Source organism: Biomphalaria glabrata, chromosome 2, assembly GCF_947242115.1.
Source record: "Biomphalaria glabrata chromosome 2, xgBioGlab47.1, whole genome shotgun sequence".
In the NCBI taxonomy this organism is placed as follows: Eukaryota; Metazoa; Mollusca; class Gastropoda; family Planorbidae; genus Biomphalaria; species Biomphalaria glabrata.
Genome location: NC_074712.1, coordinates 60,321,546 through 60,340,501, shown reverse-complemented (window position 1 = coordinate 60,340,501; position 18,956 = coordinate 60,321,546). Strand labels below are relative to the sequence as shown.

General features: G+C 39.4%; 1 protein-coding gene across 1 annotated transcript in view; it reads left to right on the top strand.

Annotated features, from left to right (window-relative positions):
• Positions 1-18,425, top strand: part of LOC106062291 (F-box/LRR-repeat protein 16-like) — a 62,330-nt gene extending 43,905 nt beyond the window's left edge. Inside the window, exons 3-4 of the mRNA XM_056021749.1 lie at positions 13,630-13,778; positions 15,693-18,425. Coding sequence (XP_055877724.1) covers positions 13,630-13,778; positions 15,693-15,841 — 298 coding nt within the window. The 3' untranslated portion in view covers positions 15,842-18,425. The remainder of the gene's footprint in view (positions 1-13,629; positions 13,779-15,692) is intronic.
• The last annotated feature ends 531 nt before the right edge of the window (positions 18,426-18,956 follow it).

Genomic DNA, 18,956 nt, shown 5'->3' with positions numbered 1-18,956 from the left:
ATCGACCCCCCCCCCAAGGGGGTCGCGAACCACAGGTTGAGAACCCCTGGGCTAAGGTGTTCATTAAAGAACAACATGAAACCAAGTTACATAATAACCGAAATAAGTGGTCAACTATTTAATACTAAATACAAATAATTGATATTCAGAATATGTGATAAAAAACCTTCTCCCAGATAACTTCCCCCCCCCCCTTTTCATCACAAATGAGTTTGGACCATTGCGCTCTGGGCATGCTATAGACATGAAAATAGCGCTATAATTTTTTTTTATTTTAAGGTCTAATGAAATAATGGAAATCCTCTTCGAAGGACTGAATATTTAAATAAGTGAAATCGAAATCCTCAAATGAAGAAACACTTACACACACAATATTCTCATTAAGAAGTCACACTATACTTTTATTGCAATAACAGATTCACAGAAACAGATTCAATAAGGAGTTTAAAACTTATAGACCGTCTAAAAAATTTTTTTTTCTATTTATCCTCTTTCTTGCGAAGTTAATCCTAGGAATCAACTGAACACTCCAGCAACGGAAGTCAAATTGAAAGTGTTTTAGTTTTATTACCTCCCCTGAATTATTTATGTCTTCTCTGTAAAAGCAAGTATTTTGTTGTCGTTATAAAACCTTGACCCATTTTTATTATAGGACAGATTTTAATACTACGTAAATATATATATATATGGCTTGTCTTCGAATCATAAGATTAATGAGGAATACAGTATTTCCCGTTGCAACGCAGCCCCAGCTGTGACCTACATGTTTCGCCACATCCAGGGCAAGCATAACCATTGTCCGCTGGTGGTCGATTAAGATTTTCTTTTCGCCGTCTGCGTCTGTCCTCGGTAGCGGTTTTTCTTTTGGTCTCAAATATGTATCACACGGCCTTTGTGAGTGACCTCCAGCTGTCTCGTTCTGAGGCCGCATGCAACAAGGTGCTCTCTTCTATGTCAGCTAAGGCAAGTTGGCGCCTAAGCTGGCCTTTAAAACGTTTTCATGGGGCACCTCTGTTTCGCCGACCACATTTAAGCTCACCAATAAAAGACTGCCTCTTGCATCAACTTCCCTTGAAAGCGAGGCGTCATTTGATATTGCCTCTTTAATATTATATATAAAAAACTTATGGCGTCTAATTAATGAATCCTATTGAAGGAATACTTTTTATTCTCGGTTTCGTGACGACTAATGTTTGTACGATTAAGCCATTTGGTTGTTGTGTCGGCCACATGGCATCCTGTTAGATACTGGCTACAGAAGTAGACAAATTTAAATCTTCCGCCATATTGCCAGCATCAAGTTACTGTCTCCCAGATAATATATCCTCTGAGCAACATCTGACTTAAAGCCCTACTTTACGTAGTACTATAATCTTCTAATAAATTAGCCCCCCCCCCCCCTTTAAACGTATTATAACTAATTTATAACTGACTTAGCTGATTAGATCTATTCTGGACCCAGACAATTGCACCTGACTGCCCTAATGGCTGTACTTAATCTCCACCAGTCTACTGGAGCTAGAAACAGGAAGTTAATGAAACCTAGCAACAGCCAATGAAGCTCTAGTAAGACTGGCCTCGGTCATGTGACCTTTACCCCTAACAGTTCACGTCTGCGTTCTAAAAAAGAAAGGAGGTACGGTCAGCAAGGGCTTTATGGTCAGTATGTCATCTCATTTACTGGCTTAGCGCCGCCAGTTAAGTCATCTTGTGTTTGGTCCATCGGTAGTAGCAAATTGTTTTGGTGTTTAGTATTTTGAGAAAAACATTATTTAACTCTTTAGCTAGCACAGACAGCTTTATAATGTTACAACTTTTAATAGTGCAGCTTATGTGGTAGCCGTGGCTTGGCTAGGGATTTTGGGTCTGAGGGGTGGCTTGACCTTTTAAGGAGCCCCTGCATTTTGACATTCGACATCATGACATGAGATAATTTACTTAATATAAATATGTCTAGATTCCTATTGGTACAGTATATAAGTAAAATTAACATAACGTAATCTCGCTGTGGCATTATATGTCTCGAGACTTCTTGTGTGACTAAAGAGGCCAATCCTTGATACACAGCTGCGGTCACAGGTTGGGCTTATATAATCACCAGGCGCCGTTACATTTTCACCTTTCTTTCTACTACTGTTGTGTATGACATCTGTAATCTGGGACCCTTCCTTTATGCTCGCTCTCCATGTGGATCTATCTAGCGCCACTGCTAGTGTCGATTTTGAAGAGCTTCGTGTCGTGTTTGCATACATCCGTATAACGTAAAAGTGGGTGACCAGCGGCTCTCCTTCCTTCTATTAGATCGCCATACAGAATGTCTTGTGGAAGTCGACCTACTGGCATTCTATGAACGTGGCCAAGCCAGCCAATGCGTCTGCTGATAACATAGCGGATGTCCTGGCATCCTGCTCTTCGTAGTACTTCCTCATTGGTTATCCTATCTTGCCACCTTATTTTTACCTTATTTTACTCAAGGCAGGAAAAAAAAAGCTGAATGTCTTCCACCTCCGATGCCTAAGGCGGATCTTTAAAATAAGATGGCAAGATAAAAAAAACAAACCAATAAGTCTAATTTTAATAAATAATACCTTTGTTTATTGGCGAGATAATGCACAAGTGACAAATCTCAATCCATATCGCCTCACGCCGTGCTTTCTGTTCAGTAAAAGTCATCTATAACATCATCTAGCTATAACATCATCTAGCTATAACATCATCTAGCTAGAGCAATGCTGTCTAGTGTTTTTGACTCCGCGTGAATAGCAAGATTTTATGGCAGTGTCGTTATATTTATTGTAAAAAAAAAATAATAGGACATTCATTTGGTGGCCCCTCTCAAGTGGGGGGGGGGAATTTTTAATTTGGACCTTCCTTTCTCTTCACCCTAGTTACGCCCCTGTGTGGTAGTTCACTTATATGTGTGCTAATACCTTATGACCAACTGTAGCGACCAGTTTCTAAGTTTTGCTTATTCTGCACGCGCAACAAACCAGGAGGGGGGACTTAGTTAACGTCAAGATGGACCAATGTCCTTGACCCGTTCCATCAATGGCTGTCCATACCATGTTGTTGAGTCCAATGTCATCAAGTATTGACCACGCCAACAGTGTCTGAGCTCTCCGCCACACGCATTGACCACTCTAGCATCCTCTTCCGGCAGTGTCCATAATGTGAGCTCTCCAGCCATCTTGATCCTGTCAGAAGACAAGAAAAAAAAAGTTCATCACCTGTCCCCCCACCCCCATTCACGCCTCCCCCCCTTTTCAATGTCACTCTCGCACAAGAGCTGAAACATGACGAGAATAGAAGCCAGCTTATGACAGGACCGTGTCTGATGAGGGTTCTCACTAAGTCTTATATAAAGGTACACACGCACTACAGAATAGAAGCCAGCTTATGACAGGACCGTGTCTGATGGGGGTTCTTACTAAGTCTTATATAAAGGTAAAAACGCACTACAGAATAGAAGCCAGCTTATGACAGGACCGTGTCTGATGGGGGTTCTCACTTCTCACTAACTGTTATATAAAGGTACAAACGCACTACAGAATAGAAGCCAGCTTATGACAGGACCGTGTCTGATGAGGGTTCTCACTAAGTCTTATATAAAGGTACAAACGCACTACAGAATAGAAGCCAGCTTATGACAGGACCGTGTCTGATGGGGGTTCTCACTAAGTCTTATATAAAGGTACAAACGCACTACAGAATAGAAGCCAGCTTATGACAGGACCGTGTCTGATGAGGGTTCTCACTAAGTCTTATATAAAGGCGCAAACACACTAAGAATAGAAGCCAGCTTATGACAGGACCGTGTCTGATGAGGGTTCTCACTAAGTCTTATATAAAGGCGCAAACACACTACAGAATAGAAGCCAGCTTATGACAGGACCGTGTCTGATGAGGGTTCTCACTAATTCTTATATAAAGGTGCAAACGCACTACAGAATAGAAGCCAGCTTATGACAGGACCGTGTCTGATGGGGGTTCTCACTAAGTCTTATATAAAGGTACAAACGCACTACAGAATAGAAGCCAGCTTATGACAGGACCGTGTCTGATGAGGGTTCTCACTAAGTCTTATATAAAGGTACAAACGCACTACAGAATAGAAGCCAGCTTATGACAGAACCGTGTCTGATGAGGGTTCTCACTAAGTCTTATATAAAGGTACAAACGCACTACAGAATAGAAGCCAGCTTATGACAGGACCGTGTCTGATGGGGGTTCTCACTAAGTCTTATATAAAGGTACAAACGCACTACAGAATAGAAGCCAGCTTATGACAGGACCGTGTCTGATGGGGGTTCTCACTAAGTCTTATATAAAGGCGCAAACGCACTACAGAATAGAAGCCAGCTTATGACAGGACCGTGTCTGATGGGGGTTCTCACTAAGTCTTATATAAAGGCGCAAACGCACTACAGAATAGAAGCCAGCTTATGACAGGACCGTGTCTGATGAGGGTTCTCACTAATTCTTATATAAAGGTACAAACGCACTACAGAATAGAAGCCAGCTTATGACAGAACCGTGTCTGATGAGGGTTCTCACTAAGTCTTATATAAAGGTACAAACGCACTACAGAATAGAAGCCAGCTTATGACAGGACCGTGTCTGATGAGGGTTCTCACTAATTCTTATATAAAGGTACAAACGCACTACAGAATAGAAGCCAGCTTATAAGAACACAGTCTGATGGGGGTTCTGACTGTGTGTAACATATGGTGCAAGTATCAAACGCACTCTTTTTCTTCATAATGAAATTATTTCGGCAGTGGCGTAGCTAAGGATTTGAGGCCCCAGGGGGCCTTGACCTCTTTAGGAGTCTCTGCATTTTAATATTCGACACCATGACATGAGATAATGGCGTAATATTTAATGTCAAAACAAATTTCGGACACTCATTTTGGGGCTTCTCTCAAGTGGGGGGGGGGGGCGGTGGGATTTTCAAATTTGGACCCCCTTCCCCCATCATAGCTACGCCACAGTGTTTCGGCGCGTATATTATTTTTCTCTCTAAATCCACTTACTGCGAGACAGATGGGCACTTGACGAATGAACGGGAAACGCTCATTATTTGGAGGGTGGCGGGAAAAGAGGGGGGGGGCTTCCGAAGCGACGTGTCTCGTGTTCAAATCTCGATGAATTCTGGGATTTTGAACTTCGGTATAATCTTAGGGCGCCCGTGAGTCCACAAAACACTAATGGGTACTTGACGCTAGTAGGATTAACTCTTTCTCTCCGTAATTATTTTTCCACATTTTGAAGGAATTCTTCATTTTGCTCATTTCACTACCCCTGTTATGATTGGGCTTCAATAGCATTGTTGTTTGTTATCAGAAAATGTTGTATCTGGTAAAGAATTAAAGGGGAATGCATGCTCTTTATTTATACAACACAAAGTCAAGTTTAAAAAATTAAACATTGATTTAATTAAATGAAGTAAAAATCAACGATGGTATCGTCGATTAGGAGAGAAAGAGTTAAGGACTGTTAAATGTTATGTTTGTCTTATAACATTAACTTTAACCGTCGGCCATAGAAACAGATGTTCACATCGTGTGCCCTATATAGACAGCAAAGTCTGACAAGGGAACTTTTACTTTTTATCTAAAATGAATGTAAAAATTGTGTAGAACTTCTTACTATTCAACTCTATGTTTTCTTGATATTTCTTGAATATTGTAATAACCTAAGTGAGGCAACTCAACGAGACATAGATGTTTATTTACACGACACCACAGGCACACAAAACAACATCTATCTTAGGCACAGTCTTTTCACTCCGGCTCTCGACTTGAACGGAGATCGTTCAATGTCTTGTATCTAGGCCTTCTCCCCTTTCGTTGAGGATTCCACTTCTGACACCAATTGCTATAACTTAAGTGAGGCAACTCAACGAGACATAGACGTTTGTACACAAAACAACATCTTCTCTTAGGCACAATCTCTCCATATTGGCTCTCTCCTTGGGCGGAAATCGTTCTCTTCTCTTCCTAATGTGGACATTCTTTTAGGTCTAGTCTATCACAGTGCGCACCTTCTAGCACTAGCCTGGATGGCGGTGCGCATTGCAGAGTTATAACATTATCAAATGAAATCTAGAAATATAGTTTCGATGAAGCCAGTTTTTCTTAACTCACTCGCCATTGATCTCAGACAGACAACATGCTACACCTCTTTCAAGAAGAATATTAAGACCTATCTGTTTAAAACTTTTTTAGATTAGCTTGTCATTGTAGCTGTCGTGTTTGTAATGTTATTACAGTGCCTTGAGCCTACATTTTGTTGGTTAACAGCGCTTTATAAATAAAATTATTATTATTATTAACTATATCATTTCACGAAGTGGATAATTACTTCCCTTTATTTTGATTTGTAAGCCAATAAACACAGATTAATGTCCCGCTCTGAAACAAGAAACTCAAAAAAACATAGGGGAGGCTGCCAGATTGTCTATATCTAGTTTTCTACCCCTCTGGCTAATCTCTAACAATTTTAATAAAAAACTAATTTGTTGTGTTCTTCGTCTTTCAAAGATGCCAAAAATATCCAGACTAATATTCGTGTTTTGTTTTTTTTTAAAGTTGGCCGAAAAAGAAAACCCCATAAAAACCCAACGTTTGCTACTAAAATGAAGGTTTTTAAGAGATTAAAGGGCAATCACTCCGCAGACGTTAAAGTGAACTTCACCTCCCCACCCCCCTTTCCTTTCTAACCTTTATATCCCTGATTTAGTGATTTCCCTTGCCAGTTCCGGAAGCAGACTTTTACAGGGATGACTGAACTAAGTGAATAATCTGAACATTTGCCTAGAAATGTTCAGTTCATTGTTAGAAAGAGAAATGACAGAGCTTAAATAGGATGAAAACTAAACATTAGGACATAATTGCATTAGTTCAGGAACAAAAGTCAGATTATTTGCAGATGATTGCATAATATATAGAACAATAAAAAAAAACAACAACACAAGATACAGAAATTTTACAAAGACAATTAGATGAATTACAGAAATGAGATTCAAATTGGAGAATGTCTTTCCACCCAGAAAAATGTCATTAATTAAGAGTGCAAAAAAAAACAACAACAACTAAAACAAATGAATTCCACTTATCTTATTCATGGCAAACCAGTAACACAGACTAAAAACGCAAAATACCTAGGTGTTATAATAAATGAAAAACTGTCATGGAATCCACATATTGATGAAACTATTAAAAAATCAAACAAAGCATTAGGATTTATTAAAAGAAATTTCCATAAATCAAATAAGAACATAAAACTAAAATGTTATTTAACCTTGGTTAGGCCAATAATAGAATATGCATCCTCTGTTTGGGACCCCTCAACTCAAGAAAACATTAAGAAACTGGAACATACACAGAATAGAGCAGTTAGATTCATAACAAACAAATATTCACATTTGACTACAGTAACACCTTTAGTAAAATCACTAAATTTAGAAATCCTTCAGGACAGAAGGCTCAAAAGTAAACTATCAATTATACATAAAACACTGAACCGTAATCTTAAAATACAAAAACAAAGTTTAATAAAATACTCAGATAGACACAAAGATAAAGGCACATTCCTCGTTCCATATGCTAGGACAAATTTGTACAAATGCTTCTTCTCCCCTAGGGCTATTAGAGCATGGAATGGGTTGCCTGAGCTAGCCAGGAAAACCAGTGAAACTTGGTATAATTTAGGTCATTGGTTAACATGCATGACTAGATGCATGGCGATAGGACGTATTCATTTTCTTTTTTTTTTTTGAAGCAACGTCTGTATTAAATAATATAAGAAGAAGGTAAGATAAGATAAGATAGAGACTGGGAATAAAATCGTGTCCTATTTTGAACTCTGTGTGTCCAGGATTTTGAATATGTATTCCGGCCCTTCTTCCGGCCCATTCCTAATAAAAATAACGCAATTCATCATACAAAATTTTAATTGTAAGTTGGCAGACGACATCTCAGATTCATTGTTTTCCTTTGCGCTCCTCAGCTTATAACATAGCAACAATGTTTTCCCACTCTGGTTTCTCAATGGCCTTTTGCATATTAACCAATGATCTAAATTCTGCCAAGTCACTGGTTCTCCTGCCTAGCTCATATTTATATATATTGTTACAAATGAACAGTGATAGGTAGAGGTCAACGTATGACCCCGGCGAGATGACACAGCAGCTAGTGTTCCCTGGAATCTACATGTACAAACAAAGACAGGATGTGACGTGTCCTCACGTGTTGTTCCAGGGGACGAATAGATCTAAGTAGAGGGACAGTTACTAATGAACAGTGACAGATAAAGGTCACTACGTGTGACCCCGACTTGATGACACTGCAGCGAGTGTTTTCTGGAATCTACGTGTATAAATAAAGACAGGATGTGACGTTTCCTTACGTGTTATTTCGGAGGATACTAGCCGTGTTTGTGCAACTTTGGACAAGCGATTAGGGACTCTATATAAGCCAGAGAGTTAATGTGAAAGTCAGTCGTATGGAGTCGTGAGTGAGCCGTTACAGTCGATACAGACGATGTAAGACGTGTGCGGCTCTGTGGAAGAGAAATGTGTACGACTCGATGCAAGTTAACTAGGGTAGAGTTAACTGGAGTGAACTACTGTCGTTAAAGTCTATACAGCGAACTACAGTGGACTTGAGCCGTTACAGTCGATACAGTCGATGTAAGACGTGTGCGGCTCTGATGTGGTAGACTAGAGTACGACTTGGTTCAGCTTTGGGAGACCTGGAGCGACACTGGGAAGTGTGTCGTTGGTCTGTTACGACTTGGTTCAGCTTTAGGAGACCTGGAGCGACACTGGGAAGTGTGTCGTTGGTCTGTTCTGTGGAATACGGCTCGATGCAAGTTGAGAAGAGATGAATTGCAACGAAGTGAAGAGATGAATTGCAACGAAGTATAGCTAACGGTAAACTGACAGATATTGTACAGTCTTCTACGCTACATGTTACAGTAACGAATTGTTAGAGTTAATAGTCATTAAAGTTATATGAAACTGAAAGTTTAGTCGTCAAGTTCTTTGCTGTGTTTTTATTTGTGTGCCTACTAATACTTCTAGCCAGAAGATTCAGAAATACGTAACAATTGGTGTCAGAAGTGGGATATTGCTGGCTAGAATGTGTTCCATCAAACTTCTTATTGAACTTGACATGAAAGAACTTAGACAAGAGCTTCGAGAAAGAGGTCTACAGCTTAACGGAAATAAGGAAACGCTAACAGCACGTCTCAGACAAGCCCTGTTGGAGGAAGATGAGAATCCGGACACTTGCCAATTTGAAATCAAACCTAATACGATGGAGCTCCTGAGAACCTTGCAATACAAAATGAACTCGGTGAAAGAGAGCATTAAGGAGATAGAATCAGAAATCAACACTAGATTTTCTTCATTTAACCAGTTGATCAAAGCCATGAATGAGAATGAACAAATAGCTACCACGCCCAACAAGACAGAAGAACAAACAGATACAATAAAACATCAAACGAGAATCATGATGAACGAGCTACTGAACACTCAGCAGAATCAGATTGAGTCGACAGATGAAAGAACTACACCATTGATGAACAGCGAACAATTGTCCAACCAAGAATGTGGCGATACAGACAATTACGATAGGGATGCTGGTAATGGTTGTGCTGTCTGTGACTGTGATAGCAAACCAAACGAATGTGGCCCACAAGAAATGAAAAGAGACGGTAGCTGTTACTATTTCAACGAGAAGCAGAATGAGACCGCTGAAGAAACAATAGAAGAGACCTATAGTTTGACCGAAGCTTTAGCTATAGATATACCTGATATGAGTACCTTAACTAGCCAAACAGATCAAGACAACGTTGGGTCTGAGTCCAAGCCTGTTGCTGTGGGCCTTAAAGACTTCTGTCTATCTGCCAGTGTCTACGAGAGGAACTCGAAGCTTGATTATTGCACTCATGCGTTTGACAAGAACTGTACGTACGTAGCTATGCAAGAAGACTGTGAATGCCAAGAAATACACCAACAAGCTCTAGACCTAACAGAAGCTTGTACAGCTATCAAGGTAGGCGCGAGAAGCCCTGGTGATAGTCAAGGAATTACAATAGAAACTGATGCTGAAGTTGATGGACCTTTGCACGTTGAATGTTATCAACCTGCCCCACAGTCGAGTCATCCAGACTCGGATGAAGGTGCTGACGTGTTTGACAACTTGCCTTCAAGTGGACTTGCAGCTCATTCGCAAAGCACCTATCGAAGAATAATGCTGAAGCAACTTGTTAGATCAACAGTCTTGATGACTACAGCTATGAAATACAATGCCTTCCTATGTGCTAAGTCGCTGCCATCAGCATTGATCGACAGGAAAGCAAGACAACGACAACGACATCAACGCAACCAAAGAAATATCAAATTGAGGAGGCGGAGAAAGCGACATATGCAGAGTGCAACGTGGATGGCTTCGACAAGATCAAGATACAAACCCACCCCTTCTCCCACTGATAGACCCCCACCTGCATTTATGAAACTCCATAACCCATGTTGTTAGAAAACAAGCCCACCACTTCTCCCACTGATAGACCCCTACCTGCACTGATGAAACTCCACAGCCCATGTTTTTAGAAAGATTCTGTCCGGAACCATCAGACCAAAGAAGAAAGCCTTACGAATCAGTTGAAAGTGTGAAGCCACCAATGAATAATCTAAGAACATTCCTCATGAGAATAGGTTGATGGAGTATAACAGAGGTTTTAGAAGAACGCTAATTAAGTCAAAAGCAAGAAGGACAGAAAAGAAGTAGTTTAAGATGTCAGAACTGTAGTGAGTAACCATCTGTGACAGAACTGTACAAGAAGATCAACCCAACATCGTACAAACCCAAAGTCAGTTGCTGTTGTAAGAAGAACATGTGAATATTGCTGTACTGTTATGAACCTGTGTATCTCTGAAGAAGCTCTGTAAAAACATGCTGGAGAATGTAAAACTCAGCCAGTGAAGCACGAACTCGTTAGAATGCTGATGAATTTTCTCGACAAGAGTGCCCAATGTCGTCATCTGAAAGTCGATGTTTCCATACCAAGATTGATGAAAACATTTGTGAGGAACTGCTGAAAAATGAGGATTTGGCTCCCATTCTTCTATGGAAAGAAGATGGACAACTGCCAGATTGAAAGAACATCTCTGAGAAGGGGGAAACCACCAAAGCTTCCTACTTGATCGTCGATCGATTTCATCAGTATCGTGATGAAGTAGAATCTGTTCGGGACGAACAGATCTAAGAAGGGGGCAGTGTTACAAATGAACAGTGATAGGTAGAGGTCAACGTATGACCCCGGCGAGATGACACAGCAGCTAGTGTTCCCTGGAATCTACATGTACAAACAAAGACAGGATGTGACGTGTCCTCACGTGTTGTTCCAGGGGACGAATAGATCTAAGTAGAGGGACAGTTACTAATGAACAGTGACAGATAAAGGTCACTACGTGTGACCCCGACTTGATGACACTGCAGCGAGTGTTTTCTGGAATCTACGTGTATAAATAAAGACAGGATGTGACGTTTCCTTACGTGTTATTTCGGAGGATACTAGCCGTGTTTGTGCAACTTTGGACAAGCGATTAGGGACTCTATATAAGCCAGAGAGTTAATGTGAAAGTCAGTCGTATGGAGTCGTGAGTGAGCCGTTACAGTCGATACAGACGATGTAAGACGTGTGCGGCTCTGTGGAAGAGAAATGTGTACGACTCGATGCAAGTTAACTAGGGTAGAGTTAACTGGAGTGAACTACTGTCGTTAAAGTCTATACAGCGAACTACAGTGGACTTGAGCCGTTACAGTCGATACAGTCGATGTAAGACGTGTGCGGCTCTGATGTGGTAGACTAGAGTACGACTTGGTTCAGCTTTGGGAGACCTGGAGCGACACTGGGAAGTGTGTCGTTGGTCTGTTACGACTTGGTTCAGCTTTAGGAGACCTGGAGCGACACTGGGAAGTGTGTCGTTGGTCTGTTCTGTGGAATACGGCTCGATGCAAGTTGAGAAGAGATGAATTGCAACGAAGTGAAGAGATGAATTGCAACGAAGTATAGCTAACGGTAAACTGACAGATATTGTACAGTCTTCTACGCTACATGTTACAGTAACGAATTGTTAGAGTTAATAGTCATTAAAGTTATATGAAACTGAAAGTTTAGTCGTCAAGTTCTTTGCTGTGTTTTTATTTGTGTGCCTACTAATACTTCTAGCCAGAAGATTCAGAAATACGTAACAATATCTATATCTATATCCATGTATCAATTATTAAGAGACTTAAACTCTACTAACTCGTTGGTTTTCCTGCCTGATTCAGGCTCTAATAGCACTATGGAAGTGAGAGAAGTTATTAAAAAAAAATTCTCCTAGCATAGGGAATACACAATGTGCCGTTGTTTTTATGTTTTTCTGAGAATTTTGATTACACTGTACTTTTGTAGTTGGAAATTATGTTTCAGTATTGTTGCTATTTTAAATTTTAGTCTTCTGGCCTGGAATTTATCTCTAAGTTTAGTGATTTTACTAATTAAATTAATATTCATTTTTTTTTAGAAACCTCAAGTTCTAGTTTTCCTCACTTTTTGGGTCCAACCCTACTCTTACTTTTACTACCAAGCTTATATCAACTGATCTTCGGACTCGAAGACAAGCCTTATTATTATAATTATTATTATGTCAACTCACTCTCTGTGTGTCTGTCTGCTGTACCTAACAAAAAACGAATTAATTTCAATTAATACAAAACAATAACAACAATTAATTATTATGTTTGGTATCAAAGAAGAGAAATAAATGCTACTTATTGAGATCAGTGGCTGTATAGGTGTAGTTATTCCCCTTAAGTTTTGCATACGTTTTTTTCTCCCACTTCCCGCGTTTGGAACAAGTTAAAATTTTGCTAATTAATTATAGTCGATAACAATACACGAATCAATTAAAGAAAAACAACAACAATAAGTTAATCAATGAGTGGTAATTAATTAACTGTGTTTATATATTTAAAAAGCTTATTCTTCCCCTTAGATAAGCTTTGTATTTAAAAAGATTTCACAATTTTATTTTATTATTCATTTTCTATTTCAAAGTCTTCATTATTTCCAGGGGCGAAGCAAGATACGATGGCATTGAATTAATATTTAATGTAAAAAAAAAATGTTTACACTCATTAGGGGGAGACTCAAGTGGGGTCCGGGAGGATTTTCACATTTGGACCCTTCTCTCCCCACCCTAGCTACGCCACTGTTTATCTCTGTATCACATTGTAGAAATAAAAAAAAACACCCTTTGGGTCAGGATTTTGGGATTTTACCATCACAAAAGAGATACAAGACACCGATAACAAAGACAGACACAAACACTCTTTTGTTCCCCTGGCAATTAAATCATTAAATAAAAACTATCTGATAAAAACTTTTCACATGCCAATTATGAATTTGTCTGGTGTGAATGTAGGCTACATTTTGTTTTTTTTAAAGTTATAATGTTTTGCTTTGGTGTAATGCACAAATTGTAATACAAATTTCCTTACGGACAATATAGATTATTATTATTATTATTATCTACCACTTGGTGTAAATGTTTATCTCTTCAATTATCAACAGGTGTACGCATGTCACTGATATCGGCGTTGGCTACATATCGACTATGACCTCATTGACCAGGCTATTCATCCGATGGTGCATCCAGGTGGGAGACTATGGCCTTCATCACATCTTTTCCATGAGAAATCTGAGGGTCCTCTCCATCGCTGGTAGGTCTTGTACTTTCACGTGACAGCCAGTCTAGCTTGTGGGCATTGGGGATTTTCATTTAGGGCAGAGGGCTATAAATAGTTAGCTATCATGTGTATCCGGTGTATAGATAATAGCAGCTGCTGATTAGTCACGTGATTTAGAAAAGTATACTGTTAAGTCAACTCTCTAAGCTCTGTCGCTTGCGGCACAAAGTTTTATTATTTAGCAGAAGTGATCTTGTATCAGTCATATGGAGCTGTGTGGGTATCATTCATCGAAACCAGATCGTTCAGCTTCTGATCGCCCTAAAAGTTGCCATTAACTATATTCCTTTCTTAGTTAAATCAAAAACGTATTTTCAAACCACCCATTCAGCAATGTAGCGTAACCGGACTGTTAAACATAGTCAGCGGTCAACAATTGTATATTAAAATGTAAACACCATATAGATAATAAAATATGCTCATAATCTTATTTGAAAATCTACTTTTTTTACTTTTAAATACGGTCAACATGTTTTTGAATTTTTAAAATTTCTTTAAGCGCTGTTTCGTATAAAGTTCTTAATAGTTTTCTACCAATGCTAATACAATCTTAATGTTTAAATGTCAAATCTACTGGAAGTTAAGTAACTTGTATAAAAGATTGCATATAGTTATATGAGGACTTATTTCAAATAGTGCGTAGCACATTTCACCTTCCCCCCCCCTCCCCCCATATATAATATATATATAATAATAACGCTAGTCTTCGAGTCCGAAGATTAGTGAGGAATACAGTATTTCCCGTGGCTGCGCAGTCCCAGCTGTGACCTACATATTGTGCCACATCTAGGACAAGCATAACCATTGTCCGCAGGTGGTCGATTTAGATTTTCTTTTCGCCGTCTGCGTTTGTCCTCGGCAGCAAATTTCCTTTTTGTCTCAAATGTGTATCCCGCGGCCTTCGTGAGTGACCTCCAGCATGCAACAAGGTGCTCTCTTCTATGTTAGCTAAGGCTTAAAGATAGCATATATGTCATATAGGGTAGCGTATCTATCCTAAAAGAAGCAGATATTTCATATCTCTCATAAAAGTAGCACATATCTCAGACAGTGTAGCACATATCTCAGACAGTGTAGCACATATCTCAGACAGTGTAGCACATATCCCATAAAGATTTGGGCAGTTGTTTGAGACAAACATCTATAAAAAAAGCTAACAAGATCCTCGAAATAAAGAATCACCCTTTGTGTCAGGATTTTGTGATTTTACCATCACAAAAGAGATACAAGACACCGATAGCAAAGACAAACAGACAGAAACACAAACACTCTTTTGTTCCCCTGGCAATCAAATCATTAAATAAGAACAATCTGGTATAAACTTTGTCACATGTAAATTATGAGTCTGCGTCTGGTGTAAATGTACACTTTGGTTTCTTATAGTTATAATGTTTTTTGTTTGGTGTAATGCACAAATTGTAAGACAAATTTCCTTACGGATAATAAAGATTATTATTATTATGTCGGATAGGGTAGCACATATCTTATAAATGTAGCACATCTCTCGTAAAGGTAGCACATATATTTATAGCGGTGTTGCTAAAACGTTACATGATGGTATTGTTTTTGTTCTTGATGAGAAAAGAGAGAGAGAGAAAGAGAGACGTCACAACCTGTGGGCAATTTAGACCAATGGCTCGTTGCCACGTCACAGTTTGCTACGTCGCATGTAAGTGTTCAGGTCTCCTAACGATTGGTCTCGTTTCAACTCACAGCCATCTGTAATTATGGTTGGATCAATGTTTTGATCAATGTTTTGCATATCTGTTCGTTATAGTACGGTAATACCTATATTTGTTGTGTCTGAGCCTGTGTGTAACGTTTTTGTACTCTATAAGTAAAGTAATACTACTATAGTCTACTACAATTTTTTTTTCTTTTTTAAAGGATGTCGCCGACTGACCAGTAACGGCCTCTACGGTCTGCGCCATCTCCAAAGACTCCAGGAACTCGAAGTGACAAACTGTCCCGGGGCCAACTCGGCCGTCTGCAGGTACCTCAAGGACAACATGCCCAACACCATGCTCATCGAATGACCCAGCAGACGTTAACTTAAAGATTGACCCATCAGACGTCTGCTTAAAACTGGACCATAGAAATATTTCTATAAACTATCCTCAACTCGAATAGTACTCGCTAAGTACGACAACTGGACAGCGGATGACCTTCATCGAAAAGGTTCTTTATCTTACAGTGGAATGGGAATGCTTGAACTCTGAAGCCATATAAATCTAACAAAGAAGTGTAAGAGTTATTTGCTCTTGCTGAATCTAGATGTAAAAAAAAAAAAAAAAAAGCGGAAGTTGTAATTAAGGAAGAGCTGTTTTCTGTTGTTAAGTGTACATAAAACAGGCGGAAGAGGTAACTAGGGAAGCGTTAGGAAAACGCTTATTATATAATTAGTCGTCTATGTGCATTTTCAAATGACTCAATTTTTTTTATTTTTTAAAACCACTTTAAGATCACGAATGCAATTGATTTTTTTTTATTATCTCCGAAAATTGACAAAATTTGTCTTTTATTGATAAACTCTACATTGGAGACAATGAATATATTTTAAAACATGCACAAGTTCTCGGTATAGAGCAGATATAGAGCAGTTGTGGCCGAGTAGTCAAGCACTTGGCTGCTAAGAAGAGGGTCTGGATGTTGTTGCTGCGATTTGATTAGGGGTTTTAAGGAGGCACGCCTAAGTAGTTGACATCTCTTGCGGAAAAACGGATGGCTGCTTGCTTGTGTGGTATGCGCTCTGGACTGTTGTCTCGATAGTCCCGGGTTTGAACCTAACCCGCCGCATTCCCCCGCGGTTCCTGCGAGAGGTCTGGAACATCCGAAACATGTAAAAACAAAGTAAATGCGTTGTGCTGGGCGCATGACACTCTCGTTAACCTCTAGGTACTGAGTTCTAGTGAAAAACTTGACATCACGTGATACACAAGCCCCGGGGGTCAAGTAGAGAAATGAGCTTGCATATTTTATTTAATACGTCTGCACGACTTTTTTTTTGTTTGGGGGGAGGGGCTATGAGGGTATGGTAATTGGGTCAAGGGTATTTTAATGATATCAACATATCAGAAACACACTCCCCACCCCTTCGATTATGTTATACAGGGAGAATGCCCCTCTTCCATCCTGCGTTTCCTATCACCTATTACAAGCCCACCCTCCACCCGGCGCACAGCGTAGCCTATTAACATTCCTCTTGTGTTTTCGTTCTTTGAAGCTATCAGCCCGGTCACAGAGAATTACTTTTAAGTATAACATATAATTACCTCAGCCTTTGAGGAGTTCTCTCCCTTGTGCCCCGTGCGTACACCAAGACGTCAATGTCGCCGACAGTAGTTTCACGTGTATCATTGAAATGCTAAAATAACGATGTAATCACTGCGTCAATACACTAGAGTTAGGTTCACCACTTGTTCACAAAGCGGGAATTTTACTCGATAACATAGATTTAATGTGCAGTATTATGGCTCTGTGCCTCTTGTGGCTTATTTTGGGATGAAAGTTATGTTGGCTGACATTTTAATAAAGAAAAAAAAAGGGTGACGATAGAGAAAATATATTTACTTCGATTCAAATAATTGTTTTTAAGGTTTTGAAGTAAATTTCAAATTGTGACACCAACATTGGAAATCTGATGGCAAACTTTATTTTAATTACTCTTAAGTTGACCTCCGTTTTGAGACAACTGCCAGAATTACATTTCTCAATTAAATAGACAAAAAAGAATGAGTGGCTTCCCTTTGAAATAATCATTTAAAAAAAAGGAAAACTAACTACAGTGTAACTATAAAAACAAGCTTTCTTTAAAGATTATTAATACGAAGACAAGGATCAAGTGTCATAACAGATATTGATGTGTCTTGTATTCTATAATAACCGGGCCTCTTGCTGGAAGTATATCATTTAGAATTTAAAACTATTTTGGTTAGATACTTTGCACATATTTTGATTTCTTCCTGTTATTGGCTGTTATCTGTTGTACTGTTCATGCCATATTGATTTGCTAGATGTTGTAGTTTTAAAAATGGTCTGAGGTTGTTTTTTTTTTGTATTTTTTTTTAGTAACACATTGAACCATAGTTCTGACCGTATTCTTTAGTTTCTTTTTTTATTGTGAAAGTTTATTTATGAATTATAAATTAGCATATTCCTAGTTTTCAACGTTGATAATTGGTGCCCCTTTCTGGTAATTAGGTGGTATAGTGTTCATATCAGTGGCGTAGAGAGGTCCTCTCCAGCCCTGGTACAGGCAGACGACGTTAGGATTCCCTCCTGTAAGTGTGACTGAACCCAGATTGAGCAATACTGTATCTAATGTGAGAGCATATATACAAGAAAATAGGATATAAGACTGACCATTACTATAGAGAATGTGTGTGTGTGTGTTACTGATGAAATTACGAAACTATGGCCGATATTTGGTTTGCATTAGCTGAGTAGAATCTGATGTAACCATAAGTAAAACTAAAGAAAAGTAAAAATAAAGTTCCCCTTTCAGACTTTTTGCGATCTATGGGGCGGATGATGTTATGGTCATCTGTTTCTTTGGCCAACGGCTAACGAGCAGGGTGTCAAGTGACCAGTACAACAACCAACCGCCTTTACTTTCGCCCATTTCGTATCCATTAGAGTTGGGTGGACTCAGGGGGCCCCCTAAGAATCCTGAAGTTCAAATCCCAGTCTTCACCGAGATTCAAACCCGGGACCTCTGGTTAGGAAGTCAAGCGCTTAACAACTCAGCCAGTCGTAGAAAGATAAAATCTTTACTTGTCTAATGGGAGTGTACAGCTGGGGAATTCTTAAACCTGTGTGTCTCAATCTTTTATGAGTGACGTCCCCCTAGAATAATAAATCTACGTTCGCTCCTCATTACCCACCCAAGGGATAGAGTTCTATTGAAGTGCTGCATTAACAATCGACTACACCTACAGCAGTTTAGTTGAGCAAGTTTTCTGGAGCTGTCTTGAGCTACGACTAGCCTACGACCCAATGACTGAGAATCAACAACACTACGCAAAAAGCACATGTTCCTTGGTGGGGACAAAGAGAACGAGGTCTTGGGGGTCTTTTGAAAAGTTTAGGTCATTGGTCAACCGTGTAACTTTGCCAGGATTCCTTGTCACATGCCATATTGTCACATATTCT